Source organism: Carcharhinus amblyrhynchos, chromosome 5, assembly GCF_965287045.1.
Source record: "Carcharhinus amblyrhynchos chromosome 5, sCarAmb.v2.hapA, whole genome shotgun sequence".
In the NCBI taxonomy this organism is placed as follows: domain Eukaryota; kingdom Metazoa; phylum Chordata; class Chondrichthyes; order Carcharhiniformes; family Carcharhinidae; genus Carcharhinus; species Carcharhinus amblyrhynchos.
Window position 1 is genome coordinate 7977386 of NC_137328.1, and position 18085 is coordinate 7995470.

At 48.1% G+C, this 18085-nt stretch overlaps 1 protein-coding gene across 3 annotated transcripts in view; it reads right to left on the minus strand.

Annotated features, from left to right (window-relative positions):
• LOC145342892 (A-kinase anchor protein 2-like) overlaps window positions 1–18085 on the minus strand; it is a 145889-nt gene that overhangs the window by 57092 nt on the left and 70712 nt on the right. Inside the window, exon 1 of one of the 3 annotated variants that reach the window (XM_080188449.1) lies at window positions 13268–13424. The exons of the other annotated variants lie outside the window; for them this stretch is intronic. Coding sequence (XP_080044575.1) covers window positions 13268–13390 — 123 coding nt within the window. The 5' untranslated portion in view covers window positions 13391–13424. Of the gene's footprint in view, window positions 1–13267; window positions 13425–18085 lie in introns of those variants that run through there. 3 annotated transcript variants of the gene reach the window in all.

The following is an 18085-nucleotide window of genomic DNA, read 5'->3' on the forward strand; positions in this document are numbered from 1 at the left end:
AGTGGTTTCTCCTCAATTTAGTTTTAAATTTGCTACCCCTTATACGAAGGCTATGACCTCTTATCCTGGAATTCCCCACAAGAGGAAGCATCAACTCCACATCTACTTTAACAATACCTTTTATCGTCTTGTACACCTCAATTTGATCTCCCCTCATTCTTCTAAATTCCAGGGGGTATAGGCCTAAACTGTTCAATCTCTCCTCATACGACAAACCCCTCACCTCTGGAATCAACTGAGTGAACCTCCTCCGAACTGCCTCCAACGTCACTACATCGTTCCTCAAACAAGGGGACCAAATCTGTGCACAAACCTCCAGGTGTGGCCTGTGGTGAGGGAATCGGTCTTTTTAGGCTTTGTGTGTTTTCGGGGTGGAAGCTAAGGGCCATAACTCCCAGCATTCCCTGGGGCTCTGGTGCAAAGTGTGCCAAGGTGTGTGTGTGTGTGTGGGGTAGAGATGGCAATGGTGGGGAAGATGGGGAAGGGGGAGGGGTGGCCATAGATATTTGGTTCTGGGTTTCCGTTGACAGGACTTGGGAGGTTGACCAGGTGAGCACGGTTTTGGCATGAAAGTAAGGCCATGTGACCAGATTGGTCCAATCTGGAGAAGAGACTGGACCGGAGGGGGCGAAGTCTCTGGACTAACTGTGGGAGCAGGAGGACATAAGGCAAATGCTGCTTGGAACCGCTTGGGAGTTGGGGCAGAGAAATGCCCATCAGGTGGCAACGGTCATTGGCACCAGAGCAGTTGTGGACCTGGAACCGTGCCTGCTTATGTAGATCCTGAAGTGCAACCCGCCATAATATCGTGGGATGCAATCTCGCATGAAGCGATTGAGCAGCTGAAAGGTTTGGCCGTCGTTGGTCCATTCTGAATCGGAGCCCAGTTGTCTGGCAACTCATTGCTGGCAGAAGTAAGGGGACTTTGAAGGCGGCACGGTGGCACAGTGGTTAGCACTCCTGCCTCATAGCTCCAGGGACCTGGGTTCGATTCCCGGCTTGGGTCACTGTCTGTGCAGAGTGTGCACATTCTCCCCATGTCTGCGTGGGTTTCCTCCACGTGCTCCGGTTTCCTCCCACAGTCTGAAAGACGTGCTGTTTAGATGCATCGGCCGCGCTAAATTCTCCCTCAGTGTACCCGAACAGGTGCCAGAATGTGGCGACTGGGGGATTTTCACTGTAACTTAGTTGCAGTGTTGCCGACTTGTGACACTAATGCACTGTAGGGATGCGATGATTCTCTGATATCTCAGAGGGCTGTAGGAGGTTAAAGAGACAGTGAGGGGTGAGGCCTTGGCGGGAGTCGAACACAAGGCCGAGAATTTTAAATTTGAGGCTTGGTAGGTGAGGAGTTGATGAGTGAACAGGAAGTGATGCAAGCTGGAGCATGGGCAGCAAAATCTCAGGATGTGGAAGATGGGAGAGCGGACAGGAGAGCATCAAAATAGTCAAGTTTGGAGATAACAAAAGCACAGGGAACAGACTTATATTGTCTTGGGCGACAGCAAGTCGCCTCCAAAGGCCCAAACCTTTCTGACTATGGTCTCCTGTTGTAGCCATTTTATCCTCATTCTGCCAATGGTGGTGAAGGAAAGGGAGAGAACTTAAACCAACGCCCCATCTGCTCTCCCAGGTGGACATAAAGGATCCCGTGGCACAATTTTGAGGAGTAGAAGGAAAATATGCAGGTGTCCTGGCCAATATTTATTCCCCAATAAACACTGATTAAAAAAGAGATCTGATCATCACATTGCTATTCGTAAGACCTTGCAATGTGCAATTAGGCTCCTGTCTTTTTTTCCCCTATTTACAACAGTGACTGTAACTCCTTCTCTTACGGAGCGAGCAGAATCATGACGAGGTGGTAAAAGGTGCTATGCAAATGCACATCTTTCTTATAGAATCCCTACATTCGGCCCATTGAGTCTGCAGCAACCACAATCCCACCCAGACCCTATTCCCCATAACCCCACACATTTACTCTGCTAATCCCCCAACACTAAGGGTCAATTTAACATGGCCAATCCACCTAACCAGCACAACTTTGGACTGTGGGAGAAAACCGGAGCACCCAGAGGGAATCCGCACGGAGACGGGGAGAATGTGTAAGCTCCACTCAGACAGGGACCCGAGGCAGGAATTGAACCCAGGACCTTGGCGCTATGAGGCAGCGGTGCCAACCACCGCGCCGCTGTGCCTAACTGCGTGTGTTTGATGCAGAAACTGGTTCGACAAATGGTTCCGTTCTCCAGCATTGAGTCACGAGAATTCCCTGTGAGGTGTCAGAATGTTCAGCATTTGAATATTATTCATCTCGGTGTGGTTGTGGTATTTTACAGCTCTATCAGAGAGGCTGAGTTGCTGAGGCAACGTGCACTTTTAAATGCATGTTGCAGTCTAGAGCTATGTATAGAATCATAGAATCCCTACAGTACAGAAGGAGGCCATTTGGCCCATCGAGTCTGTACCAACCAAAAATCCCACTCAGGCCCTATTCCCATAACTCTCGTTTATCCTGCTAATGCCCCTGCCCCAATTTAGCATGGCCAATCAACCTAACCTGCATATCTTTGGACTGTGCGAGGAAAACGGAGCACCCGGACAAAACCCACGCAGACACGGGGAGAACATGCAAACTCCACACAGGCAGCGACCCAAGCCGGGAATCGAACCTGGGTCCCTGACGCTGTGAGGCAGCAGACTAACCACCGTGCCGCCCCAGTGATGGTCGAGGCTCCGGTATCTTTCCACCACACAGCTGACCAGGAATCTCTCCTGCTCTTATCGTCATTGGCGTGTTTGGAAGGATTTGCTCAACCTGTTTGATCGTGTTGTGAATGCATCTTCCATGACCATCAAATCCTGGGGTGGGATTTGAACCTGAGTCTTCTGGCTCAGAGGCAGGGATGCTACCCACTGCGCCACAAGGGCATTTGCAAAAGGGGAGATGTATGGTGTAATGGTTATTAGTGCATCAGCTGTATTTAGTATCGAAGGAATTATCAAGGACCATTTTCAACCAATACAATCTAGAAGTCTAAACATACTTGAGGCAGCAGGGTAATACTGTTGATACATTAAAGAACAAAGGGTTTGATATATCACATTAGGAATGGGTCTCATTTTTATCCTTGTATATTGTGTAATTATTCAGACTGGTCCCTACTTTATGATGGTAGTAATGACAAAGCTGTCATCATTTGCAATCGTTGCCCCTCTGAAACAGGCAGCGATTTCTGGAATCTGCACATGCACAGTTGAATGTGGAAAGCCAAACATTTTTGTCAGCGATTCTACCCTTCTCCAGAAAGTGCCTAATTGAAATCCCCGCAGATTGCACTCAAATAGAAACCACAACTACCAACCATATAATCTGTGGGCAGCACGGTGGCACAGTGGTTAGCACTGCTGCCTCACAGCGCCAGGGTCCCAGGTTCGATTCTCAGCTCGTGTCACAGCGTGGAGTCTGCACATTCTCTCCGCAACCACGTGGGTTTCCTCCCACAGTCCAAAAATGTACAGGTTAGGTGGATTGGCCCTGCAAAATTGCCCCTTAGTGTCCAAAGATATGTAGGTTAGGTGGATTGACCAGGCTAAATTGCTCCTTAGTGTCCAAAGATGAGCAGGTTAGGTGGATTGGCCATACTAAATTGCCCTTAGTGTCCAAAGATATGTAGGATAAGTGGATTGGCCAATGCTAAATTGCCCCTTAGTGTCCAAAGATATGTAGGTTAGGTGGATTGACCAGGCTAAATTGCTCCTTAGTGTCCAAAGATGAGCAGGTTAGGTGGATTGGCCATACTAAATTGCCCTTAGTGTCCAAAGATATGTAGGATAAGTGGATTGGCCAATGCTAAATTGCCCCTTAGTGTCCAAAGATGTGTAGGTTAGGTGGATTGGCCAATGCTAAATTGCCCTTAGGATCCAAAGATGTGCAGATTAGGTGGAATGGCCTTACTAAATTGCCCCTAGTGTCTAAAGATGTGCAGGTTAGGTGGATTGGCCCTGTTAAATTGTCTCTTAGCGTCCAAAGATGTGCAGGTAAGGTGATTGGCCATGCTAAGTTGCCTCTTAGTGTCCAAAAATATGTAGGTTAAGTGGATTAACCATGGTAAATGCACGGGAATATAGGGAGAGGGAGAGAAGGAGGGAGGTGAGCTTGGGTAAGGTGCTCTTTCGGAGGGTCGGAGCAGACTTGATGTGCCAAAAGGCCTCCTTCTGTACTGCAGGGATTCTGTGTGTGCTGAGCTGGTGAGAACATCAATGTTTTACCCTGTTGTACAGCTGTTAAAAACCCCTCAAAAAGTTATGACCTGTTATTGAGGTGTAACCGGGATTTTAATGGCACACTAAATCAGAATTACTGCTGAAGGGCCTCTCACACCCTGGGAAACTAGTTTTATATTTGTGTGATGTCAAAATTTTCCACTCTGATAAAAATTCTCGAGTCTTTTTAGTATTTATTTTAGATTTATGATATTTTAGCTTTCAACATCGAAGAGGCCAATTTTACCGTTTTCATTCTAAGTGCTGAATCCGGAAGGAATTCAGATCTGACTTGGAAATCTGTTTTCAGGACCAGCGGCTCTCTGACTCAGGTTGATGGGGCGCGGGTGGTGGTGGGGAAAGGAGGCGGGCCAGATCACTCTCTTGTGGGGCGCGAGGCGGGATACGGGGTTGGCAATTAGCACTCACAGCGCCAGGGACCCGGGTTCATTTCCGGCAATGGGTCACCATCTGTGTCGAGTTTGCACGTTCTCCCTGTGTCTGCGTGGGTTTCCCCCCAAAGTCCAAAAAGATGAGCGGTTCGGTGGATTGGCCGTGTTTAATTGACCCTTAGGCCGGAATTCTACTGGCACGCCCGCCCCGATCCCAGGAGCGGGTGAGGCTCGGAGAACGGCTTTCTCCGTTGGTCTCGGGTGGGATCGGACGAATCTCCGGCAGACGTGCTGGTAAAATTCTGCCTGTGGTGTCCCAAGATGGATTGGTTAGGGGCGTTAGTGGTGTAGATACATGGGGTTATGGGGATGGGGCCTGTTGGAGAGTCAGTGCAGATGCATTTGGTCAAACTGTAGGGATTCTATGGTCCGGAACTTGGCAACATAAGTAGAACTTTGCAACTTTTTCAACCTGGGTTTTATCCACTTTCCGTACCTGCAGCATTAGTATTTCACTGACTAAATGCTTTAGATTGGTGTCACTCTCAGAGTAGTAGTGTTGAGACTGTCCCAAATCACTGCCCAGAGAGGGGCCTCAGTGTTAGCAGAAAAAAGGAGGTTTTCACTTCATCAGTACTGGATTCAAACCTAGACCCCCATCAATGAAAAGACGGTGTGTTGGCCCATTGTACCACCACATGTCCCCCTCCCCACCACACCCTGAAAACAAAACAACAGCAGTTCGGGGTATCTCTGAGAAATAACACGCTACGTTTCATAGAGGGGGCAATCCTTCTATGCATACTACAGTGTAGAGTCTCCACTAAGTTTTACAAGGGGCTGGATGCATGCAGGACGGTCAAACAGGAGACTGTGCCATCATGTTTAACTTCAGACACTGTACCCATACGGGATCGCAGTAATCAAGTCTGCAGCTCACCTCTTGTCTGAGGGCTAAATCTTATTGAATTGCATATGCGTGGCTCTAATTCCTGACCTTTGACTCATTTTTCCATTCTAGCATATGGAAGGACACAATGGGGGCCAGTGTCCCTTCATGTTCTTGTTTTTCAGTTAGCGCTGCTTGGCTGGAGTTTCTGAGTACGATCCTGAAATGATTCTCAATGGCTCATTACAGAGAGCTGTCCCGTTACGATTCTAGCTAGGCTTTTCCTGAAAGGAACCATTTCGACTCTCACCAACATTTACAGACGCACCAAAGAAAGCATTCTTTGGATCACAGCTTGGTATGGCTCCAGCCCTGCCCAAGACCGCAAGAAACTACAAAGGGTCGTCAACGAAGTCCAGTCCATCACTCAAACCAGCCTCCCACCCATTGACACTGTCTAAGTCCTTGGAAAAGCAGCCACCATAATTAAGGACCACACACACCCCGGATATTCCCTCTTCCACCTTCTTCCATCAGGAAAAAGATACAAAAGTCTGAGGACACATACCGACCGACTCAAGAACAGCTTCTTCCCTGCTGCTGTCAGACTTTTGAATGGACCTACCTCGCATTAAGTTGATCTTTCTCTACACCCTAGCTATGACTGTAATATTACATTCTGCACTCTCTCCTTTCCTTCTCTATGAACGGTATGCTTTGTCTGTATAGCGCGCAAGAAACAATACTTTTCACTGTATGTTAATACATGTGACAATAATAAATCAAATCAAATCAGATAGGATATTTGTGTTCCTCAAGTAACTGTTGGGATAGAATGTGGTTGGAAATGTGCTTTAAACCCATAGCCATGAGTCACCTGACCTGAGCACATGACCCCAGGCAGTGACACGATTGGTCAAGTAGCAGAAGGAGCACGCTGACTTACAATCCCTTTCTAATTTCTGCAGCTGAATGAATGTCCAGGGCTTAACTGGGCCAAGTGGGAAATGTATACATTTGGCCAATGTTGAGGAACCAAAGGAGCATCTTGCCCTCAGATGTGGCTTCAATGTGAACAGCTACTTGGTACAAGGTAGGCAGCAGGATTATGTGTAATGGTTTCCAGATGGAACTAGTCCAGAGAGGCTCCCTTGTTAACCTTCATTACGGCGGAACAAAACGACTCAGAGATTCAGTGGGCGTTTGCTTTCGCGAAAACTGTCATGCAAAAAAACCTCGTAGTTAGCATCGTGCCGTGAGAGGTGAGAGATACGAAAGGGTCTAGAGGGGCAATATTTTCACACAGAGGGTGGCAAGTGTCTGGAACGAGCCACCAGAGGCAGTACAATTTTGTTTTTTAGAAAACATTTAGGCAGTTACATGGGTAAGATGGGTATAGAGGGATATGGCAAAATTGGAACTAGTTTAGTGGCACAAATTGGGTGGCATAGACAAGTTGGGCCAAAGGTCCTGTTTCCGTGCAATAAACCTCTATGACTCAAAGCTTGGTGAAAGAGGTAGGTTTTAAGGAATTATAGAATCCTTCAGTACAGGAGGCGGCCATTTGGCCCATTGAGTCTGCACAGACTTCAATCCCACCTAGGCCCTATCCTCATAACCCTATGCATTTATCCTAACTGGCCCCCTGACACTAAGGGGCAATTTAGCATGGCCAATCCATCTAACCCGCACATCTTTGGAGTGTGGGAGGAAACCGGAGCATCCGGAGAAAACCCACGCAGACATGGGGAGTACGTATAAACTCCACATAGACAGTGACCCAAGCTGGGATTTGAACACGGGACCCTGGCACTGTGAGTCAGCAGTGCTAACCACTGTGCCGTGGTCTTCAAGAGGAGAGACGTAGCTGAGTTGACCCCTGTAGACTGACCAATGACCCATTAACTGAAAACTCAGATCTGTCAGGATTTACCTGGTGGCTTATTCTCGAGTGACGTGCCAAAGGGCAGAAGACCAGGTTGGTACCTTACCCCACTAAAGTGTTAATGGAGAATCACCTCATCTCTTGTCCCTCCCAGTAGGGGGCAGCGTGGTGGCTAGCACTGCTGCCTCACAGCACCAGGGAGCTGAGTTCAATTCCCACTTGCGCCACTGTCTTAGAAAGAAATCATTCACACCAACAAACAAATGGACACCGATTTTGCACCCCTCAGCGTGGTAAAGATATCCAGAGCACTCTAAAGGAGCGTGACCGAGGAAAAGACTTGTCACTGAATCATAGAAGGAGATGTCAGGATTGACGACCAGATGCCAAGGTCAAGGGTTCGATCCCTGTACTGGCCAGTGATCTTCTGTATGGGCAGCACGGTGACGCAGTGGTTGGCTCAGAGGTTAACGCTGCTGTATCACAGTGCCAGGGACCCAGGTTCAATTCCGGCCTTGGGTGACTATGTGGAGTTTGCATGTTCTCCCCGTGTCTGTGTGGGTTTCTTCCCACAGTTTGAAAGATGTACTGGTTAGGTGGATTGTCCGACCACAGGTTAAAGAGGGGTGTATTGTCTCCAGCCAGCCAGGCCTCAACCGGGGTCTTGGGTTCATGCCACACTATCTGTAACCCCCATGACTTGCCTGGGCTTGCAAAATCTCACTAACTGTCCTAGCTGGAGACAACACCCATCTCCTTAACCTGTGCTTGACCCTCTCTCCACTCACATTGTCTGTACCTTTAAGACTTGACTACCTGTAAAGACTCGCATTCCAAGCATTATCTTGTAAATTGAATTTGCGTCTTTATATGCCCTGTTTGTGAACACAACTCCCGCTCACCTGATGGCGCCTGAGACACCGAAAGTTAGTGCTGCCAAATAAACCTGTTGGACTTTAACCTGGTGTTGTGAGACTTCTTACTATGCCCACCCCAGTCCAACGCCGGCATCTCCACATCATAGGTGGATTGGCCATGCTAAATTCTCCCTCTGTGTACCCGAACAGGCACTGGAGTGTGGCAACCAGGGGATTTTCACAGTAATTTTCACAGCAGTGTTAATGTAAACCTACTTGTGCCGAGTAAACAAACTTAAAACAATAAGTATTGACCAAAGAAATAGCATCAAAAGTGAACTTGATGAAACCCATTCAGAAAGGAGAGAGCTTCATTATCTTAAAAAATAGGCACATTTGAAAAGAGCTATGATTAGTGTTATCCGTCTGATTTCCTGTTTACTTGGGCTGATTTCTGCATAACTTATATCAATTTGCATACGTTAAAAGAATGGTGTGCTGGGCTGAGCTGTACAGTTAACTAGCAGGAGGTAATCATCCTGATGATGGGATGTATTTCAATGAGAACTCACACAATTGCAATGTCCGGAATCTTTTCATGCAACAGATTCACTGCAAATGATTTTGATCGCAAAGCCTTCTAAAACAAAAATCTCAAACCCGACCCCAACATTCCCACTTTCCCATTTGACAGGATTGGATGACCAATCTGCTCCCAGGGAGCAGGGCAGCAAACGAGGCTGCATTTCATCTAAATCGGATCCAATCTGCCTCCCGGGTTTCACCTGCACCAGATGGGTTTCCGAGGCCTCGGGAAACTGGGCAGCGAAAGGCAGACAAGGGTTTCCATCTGGGAAAGGTGCCTTTACAGCACTGCTTGTGGGGAGGCGGTGGCCTAGTGGTATTGTCGCTAGGCTTTTAATCCAGAAACTCAGCTAATTTTCTGGGGGCCCGGGTTCGAATCCCGCCACAGCAACTGGTCGAATTTGAATTCGACTCAACGAAAAATCTGGAATTAAGAATCTACTGATGGCCATGAAACCAATATGGCGATTGTGGGGAAAAACCCATCTGGTTCACCAATGCCCTTTAGGGAAGGAAATCTGCTGTCCTTTCCCTGGTCTGGCCTACATGTGACTCCACAGCAATGTGGTTGACTCTCAATAGCCCTCGGGCAACTAGGGATGGGCAATAAATGCTGGCCAGTCAGTGATGCCCATGGCCCACGAATGAATAGAAGAAAGAGGGGTAGGAGTGCCTCTTCCACCCCACCTCTCCCCCACTCCCCAATAGCCCACCAAGCTGATCTTCTCCTCCGCCTGTTAATAATTTGCTAATTGTATTGTTAAGATAGGGCAGTATTTAATTAAGTACCTACAGCATTGATAAAGAGAGACTGCTGAAACATTGGGATGGTAGGTAGAAGGCAGACATATGTAACTTTGCGCTCTGTAAATAAACCTATTATCTGGAACAGGATTAGCATTTAGATTTATACTTCATCATCCGGGTCAGGAACCATTTAACTCCCTGTTTTCAGAACCCCTTCTACTCAACGATTGAAAAAAAGTTAAAGTTAATGTTTATTTATCAGTCTTAAGTAAGGCTTACATTGATACTGCAATGAAATTACTGTGAAATTCCTCTAGTCGCCACACTCTGGCATCTGTTTGGGTCAATGCGCCTAACCAACATGTCCTTCAGAAAGTGCAAGGAGCACCTGGAGGAAACCCACGCAGACACGGGGAGAATGAGCAGACTCCGGACTGACAGTGACCCAAGTCGGGAATCGAACCTAGGTCCCTGGCGCTGTGAGGCAGCAGTGCTAACCTCTGTGCTGCCGTGCTGCCCAAGGATCCAGGATTGGATCTCCTCCCTTCCCTTGAGATGAGAATTAGACAGTTTTCCCGGATCTGACACTCCTTTCATCAGGGACTGGAACTGACCCCAGCCCATACCTCCCCATCCACTCCACTCCCACTCCCCTACTTATCAGAATTAGGACCCTCCCCCACCAAGCACAGACTTATACAGCTGCAGACACGCTGAGGATTGATGTTGATAATGTTTGGGTACCATTTACATTCGAATCCAACTTCAGGAGACTTTAAAACCAATGTCTTTGATGGGCTTTGTGGTGTTGCTGCCTATTTTGCCCCCATAGTTGTGCAGCAAACAATTCGTTCCCCCCAGGCCGTTTCCTGTCTTGGGGGCAGTGGCACAGGGGGTACGGATCGCTCCTGCCATCTACCTCCCCGGCTCCCTGCTACCCTCACTGACAGCTGAATGACACAAAACCATCCTCTTTCATAAAGGAATCATTCACACAACAACAAACAAATGGGCATTGATTTAACACCCCTCAGCCTGGCAAAGATACCCAGAGCACTCTAAAGGAGCGCGATCGAGGAAAGGACTTGTCACTGAATCATATAAGGAGATGTCAGGATCGGCGACCAAATGCCAAGATCACAGGTTCGATCCCTGCACTGGCCAGTGATCTTTTTTACGGGCAGCACGGTGGCACAGTGGTTATCACCGTGCCAATGACCCAGATTTGATTCCCAGTTTGGGTTCACTGTCTGTGTGGAGTTTGCACGGTTTCCCCATGTCTGTGTGGGATTCCTCCGGGTGCTCCAGTTTCCTCCCACAGTCTAAAGAAGTGCAGGTTAGGTGGATTGGTCATGCCAAATTGCCCCTTAGTGCCCAAAGATGTGCTGGTTAGGTGGATTGGCCGTGCTATATTGCCCCTCAAGTTTCGTAGATTGGGAGATTAGCAGGATAAATGTGTGGGGTAACGGGGATAGGGCAATGGTTGGGCCTGGGCAAGATGCACCATCAGTGCAAACCTGATGGGCAGAATGGCCTCCTTCTGCACTGTCAGGGTTCTATGATCACTTGGACAAAGAAATAGGTTGTAAGGAACATCTTAAAAGAGGAGAAAGAGAGGTAATGAGTCAGAAAGGTTAAGAGAGGGGATTCCAAAGATACATAGCTTCTCTTTAAAACAAACTGCATTTTCTGTAGGCTTTCTTCTCCAATCATGTCTCCCTCCCAACATTTTGAAAGTGGAGACTCACATGAGAGAGAGAAAGCACGCACGCCCACTTTAAACCAACTGTGCCACAACATGGCAGCCACTTCCCTATCTATTTGTGCTTGGTTACTTAATTACATGTATATCCCGAATCTCAGTTCTGAATCACCAAAGAAGCCTCAGAACAGAGGTTTTGTGACCAGCATGAATAATGAGGAAATATTGCAGTGAAACAATGATTTACATTCAGAGCAGCGAAAAGGAAATCATCGTTTACCAAGTGACAAGTCGTGTGGGTTAGTCGTAGAAACTTGTTCGCAAAATTGACCAGTTAACTAACTAGCTGTCAAGGCAAGTCAGTTGGTTTTTAGTTCTAAATGTTTAATTCACGTCATTTTTCCTTTGTCAATTTAACCTTGTTCACCTTCACTGCTTTCAGTTTCCTTGAAGTGTATCCATTAGTGTCAGAAGTTGGCTTACATTAACACTGCGATGAAGTTACTGAGAATTCCCCCAATCGCCACACTCCGGCACCTGTTCGGGTACACTGAGGGAGAGTTTAGCACGGCCAATACACCTAACCAGCACGTCTAATCGGGCTGTGGGAGGAAACTGGAGCACCTGGAGGAAACCCACGCAGACAACGCACAGACAGTGACCCAAGCCGGGAATTGAACCCAGGTCCCTGGTGCTGTGAGGCAGCAGTGCTAACCACTGTACCGCCCTCACGTTTCCCTGCAGAGAAACTCACTTACTCAGTCTTTCACATCCTCTTCCTCCACAGCTGTCTCTGGTTCTAACTTATTCCAATTTAAACTCCACCCTACTATCTACATTATAGTCCACATTACCACCATGGATTTCCCCTTTAGTTCTTTCCTGCCCACCCCAGGCCTCCATTTGTCTCTCTGTTAAACCATTCATCTGGTTCTGAACACAGGTCACCGTCCTGCCACATTAGCTTGACTTCCCTCACCGCAGACATTGCCAGATTTGGTGGGTATCTTCCAGGACTTTCCATTTTGATTCAAGATGGTTATCTGATAATGAAGCACGTGGAGTCTGAAGGATAACCCCCTCCCCTCCCCCGCCCCCCCACTTCTCCCCTACATCCTCCTGCCCCACCCCCAGCTCTGCCCCACATATCCCCCAACTCTCCTCCCCCACCCCTCTGCTACCTCCCCCTGCCCTCACACCCTAGCCCTCCCCCACCCAGCAGCCCCCCCCCACACCCCCGACCTTGCCCCACCCCAAACACCTCCCCACCCCAGCGTGCCTCTCTCCTACACATCCCCCTTTCCCATGCACCCCCCCGACCCACTCATATGCCCCCGCCCGCCCCCCCCCCTTCCCTGCCCATCCCTCCCCTCCTCCAGACACCCCCATCCTGCCCCTCTCCTACATCCCTCACCCCAACTCGACCCTCCCCTAAACACCCCCCAACCCTGCCCCTCCCCGACTTCTCCCTTACCCCACCACTCCCCTACAGATGCCCCTTACCCTGCCCCAAATCCCCCCACCCTGCCCCTCCCTGACAAACCCACCACCCTGCCCCTCTCCCACACCCCTCACACCCTGCCCCTCCCCCACACCCCCCATACTGCCCCTCCCCCAACCCCCTCCACCCTGCCCCTGCCCCCCCCCCTCCCCCACCCACCCCAACTTTTGCAATCAGTAGTTTCCAGCAGTCGGAAGGGAATGACTGGAGCAGAAGCAATTCCGTGGCCAACTGTCCATTTCATCATTTTATTTTGCTGCATTCTAAGTGAGTCTGACAGCGGGGCAAAATGAACATTGAGAATCCCGCACTAAGTTAACCAGGTTATCATGTATTGGGAATGAGTTTAGGTCCTTAATCCAGCAGCAAATAAAGGTTCCCATTATCCATGGCACCTTCTCCAATAGCTGTTTATGAGTTTATAAATATATTAATTCTCTTACCCTGGATTCTTGTTCCATTGAATGACAAAGGACCTGCCATGGTGACGTGTATCTAAACATCATCAGCAACAATGAAGAAGATCCTGTGTTGAGGCCTTTATTTCCAATACATTCATAAAGCATTCGAGACTGATTGTTGGTACTGTGAGCTGAAGGCTCTCTGTGTATAACCAACGTACTGAGGCACAAAGCTGCCTGTAAGAAGCTTTCTTTCATTAGGGATAAGCCTTACATCAAACTCAATTAGGTGAGCATGGAATTACATTGGATGTACAGCATAGAATCAGACCACTCAGCCCATCTAGTCTCTGCTGGTGTTTATACTCCCCACATCCAGTACAAACAGCACCCCCTCCCGCACCATCCCGTTACACATTCAATCCTCCACCATCGACACACAGCAGCGTCAACCATCCACCAACCCACCAAGGCTCCTTCGACTGTCCTTTCCAAATCTGTGACCTCTATCAACTAGAAGGGCAAAGGCATCGGGCAAATGGGAACACCAGCACCTTCAAGTTGCCCTTCCAGTCGCTCACTATCTGGACTTAGAACAGTATCACATGTGAGTTAGCACTGCTGTCTCACAGGCACCCGGGTTCAATTCTGGGCTTGGGGTACTGTCTGTGTGGAGTTTGCATGTTCTCCCCGTGTCTGTGTGGGTTTCCTCCGGGTGCTCCTGTTTCTTCCCACAGGCCAAAAGACATGCTGGTTAGGTGCAATGGCCACGCTAAATTCTCCCTCAGTGTACCCGAGCAGGCAACGGAGTGCGGTGACTATGGATTTTAACAGTAACTTCATTGCAGTGTTAATGTAAACTGATTTGTGACACAAATAAATAAACTTTAGGTCTTTGCTATTGAGAAAAAAAGCCCCAATTTTTCCTGACAGCTGCAATCTTTCAGTCTGGCACCATTCTGGTGAATCTTTCTTTTAGAGATTCTATGCTGTTTTTATAGATTCTTTGATTCTGTCCACTCCTCGCTGCCCATTAATGGGTCCGGCCTCTCTCCTTGTATTCCTCGCTTGCCTCAGTGGATTGAGCCCAATCACTCCAGCAGAAGCAAGGCAGGACGAGTCTTTTTCTTACGCGACTAAATGTAACGTCTGGTTGCCACAGGCTGTACTCCTGCTGCCTTTGATGTTTGTTCACTAAGAAATAGATAAAAGGCACAGGATGAATGGTGTGTGGGATGCCACTGACGGGGAGTCTCAACCACTGGCCCAACTAACTGCTCCACATTCAAAAGGTACAATAATCAGCCTTTGCGGAGGATTAGCTGGGGGTAAGACCATAAGATATAAGAGCAGAATCAGGCCATTTGGCCCATTGAGTCTGCTCTGCTATTCAATCATGGCTGATATGATTCTCATCCCATTCTCCTGCCTTCTCCCCATAAACCTTGATCAAGAACCTATCTGTCTCCGTCTTTAAGACACTCAATGACTTGGCCTCCCTCTGAGTTCCACAGATTCATCACCCTCTGACTGAAGAAATTCCTCCTCATCTCAGTTTTAAAGGAGCGTCCCATCACTCTGAGGTCGTGCCCTCGAGTTCCAGTCTCTCCCACTAGCGGAAACATCCTCTCCACGTCCACTCTACCCAAGGCCTCTCAGTGTTCTGTAAGTTTCAATTAGATCCCCCCTCATCCATCGAAACTCCATCGATTCCATGGACTCCTCAAATGACGAAGCCTTCATTCTTGGGGTCATTCTTGTATAGGAGCTGACAGCAGTCTTTCCCAAACATCAGCTCCCTCTGGAATTCCTTCCAGAGGGAGCCTCTCGCTTCGCTCCCCCCCGACCCCTTTAAGGTACACCTATCTGGCCACACTATTGGATGGCTGTCCTAATACCTCCTCACATAGCTAGGCACCCGATTGTGTTTTGGTTGCGCTCCTCTGAGGCAACTTGAGATTTGTCTTCCCGCAGTCCAGGGCCTAACTAAATGCAAGTTTTTTTTTAATCACCAGAGGCTGGCACTTCTCAAAGTTCAATTCCCTCAGAGTGTATGAGATACTGACTGATCCGAGGGCACAGCCTCAGAGTAAAGGGAACATATAAGATGATTATATAAGGAATATAAGGAAGCATATAAGATGATTAGAGGTTTAGAGAGGGTGGATAGTGATAGCCTTTTTCCTCTGATGGAAAAATCTAGCACGAGGGGGCATGGCTTTAAACTAAGGGGGGGTAGTTATAGGACAGATGTAAGGGGTAGGTTCTTTACCCAGAGGGTGGTGAGGGATTGGAATGCCCTGCCTGCTGCAGTTGTAAATGCGCCTAGTTTGGGGGCGTTTAAGAGATCTGTGGACAGGTTTATGGACGAAAAGGGATTGGTTTAGGTTAGTGGGTCATTGTTGTTGTTTTTTTTTTAACTGGTCGGCGCAACATCGTGGGCCGAAGGGCCTGTTCTGCGCTGTAATGTTCTATGTTCTATGTTCTAACACTTTAGAACCTAGATGAGGAGGAAGTTCTTCAGCCAAAGGGTGGTGAATCTGTGGAATTCATTGCCACAGAGGGCTGTGGAGGCCAGGTCACTGGGAATCTTTAAGACAAAGATAGATAGGTTCTTGATTGGTAAGGAGATCAAAGGTTATGGGGAAAAGACGGGAAAATGGGTTTGAGGAACTTATCAGTCATGATCGAATGGTGCAACAGACTTGATGGGCCGAATGGCTTACTTTTGCTCCTATATCTTATGGTCTTATGTTAATCTTACAGTCAAAGATGTGCAGGTTAGGTGGATTGGCTATGGCAGATGAATGGGACTACGGGGATCGAGTGGGGGAAGGGCCTGGGTGGGGTGCTCTGTCATGGAGAGTCAGCGCAGGCTCGATAGGTCAAATGGCCTCTTTCTGCACTAGAGGGATTGTATGATTCTACTTGGTGGATGTATTCTCTACCAGAGCACAGTGATTCTCACCTCTGGCAGCTTTTTCACAATGAACTCATTATCGAATTGCCTGGGGTTACGGCTCATGGCATATGTAACAGTTGTTAAATCCGAGATTCTCTCTGTTCGTTATTTTTGTGGTTTTTATTCACTAAGCACCTGGGCAAATTCATTGTGGGTGGCTGGGAACAAAGTTGAGGGGGGGAGAGACTCACCAAACTGGTGGGAATCCCACATCGCTTTTTAAAATCATAGAAACATAAAAACCCTACAGTGTAGAAGGAGGCCATTTGGCCCATCGAGCCTGCGCCAACAACAATCCCACCCAGGCCCTATCCCCGTAATCCCACATATTTACCCTGCCATTCCCTCTAACCAACACATCCCGGGACACTCCAGGGCAATTTAGCATGGCCAAATCAACCTAACCCACACATCTTTGGACTTTGGGAGGAAATTGCAGCACCCGGAGAAAACCCACGCAGACATGTGGAGAATGTGCAACTCCACACAGACAGTGACCCAAGGCGGGTGTTGAACCCGGGTCCCTGGAGCTGTGAGGCAGCAGCAGCGCTAACCACTGTGCCACCCGAAATCAGGAGGATCGACGTTAATGCAATCGGGCACGTCTGAACAGTGCCCAGTGAGCCAACTGAACATTTAGTTTCATTCATTTGCAATCGGGATGGGTTGGGTAGGGTTGGGAAGGTATTTGGGTCGGGTTGGCAGTATGCCTGTGTTGGTTTGGGAGGGTCATCAGACCAACTGGCAGTTGGGTGGTCCACATGAGTGGGTCAAGTTGGGGGGGTGTGGATTAGTCAGGTTGTCATGGAGGTGATTAGGGGGATAATTGCTTAATCACACAGACATTAAGATGTGGTTTTAACATCTAACATTCCCTGGGTAACTATCCAGGTAAGTACATCACAAGTTTACAAAGTCTCTGATTCTAACTTAGAATTGAAGACATGGAGAGTCTTTGGGGCCAGGAAGATTGCAAATCGGAAATTCAAACTTCCTGGGTAATTCCCACATCCTCAATATTGGTGCCCCACAAGGCTGTGTTCTCAGCCCCCTAGTATACTCCGTATACTCCTATATCTGTATGGCCAAATTCCCCTTCAACTTGATTTTCAAGTTGGCTGATGACACCACCACAGTGGGTCAGATCTCAAACAATGGCCAGACGGAGTATAGGAAAGAGGTAAAGAATCTGGTGAACTAGTGTGGTGACAATATTCTCTCCCTCCCTCAAGGTCAACAAAACAAAGGAGATTGTCATCAATTTCAAGAAGCATAGTGGAGAACATGCCTCTGTCTACACCAATGGGGATGAAGTAGAGATGGTCGAGAGCTTCACATTTTTAGGTGTCCAGATCATCAACAACCTGTCCTGGTCCCCCCCATGCTGACACTATAGTTAAGAAATCCCATCAACCCCTCAGCTTTCTCAGAAGACTAAGGAAATTTGGCATGTCAGCTATAACTCTCACTAACTTATACAGATGCACTATAGAAAACATTCTTTCTGGTTGGATCCCAGCTTGGCTCCTGCTCTGCCCAAGGCCGCAATAAATTACAAAAGGTCATGAATGTAGCCCAATCCATCATGCAAACCAGCCTCCCATCCACTGACTCCCCGTTGCCTCAGAAGTGGAGCCAACATAATTAAGGACACCAAGTACTCCAGACATTCTCTCTTCCACCTTCTTCTGATGGGAAAAAAGTACAAAAATCTGAGCTCACGTACCAATCGACTCAAGAACAGCTTCTTGCCTGCTGCTGTCAGACTTTTGAATGGACCTACCTCGCATTAAGCTGATCTTTCTCTACACCCTAGCTATGACTGTAACACTACATTCTGCACCCTCTCCTTTCCTTCTCTATGAATGGTATGCTTTATCTGTATAGCACGCAAGAAA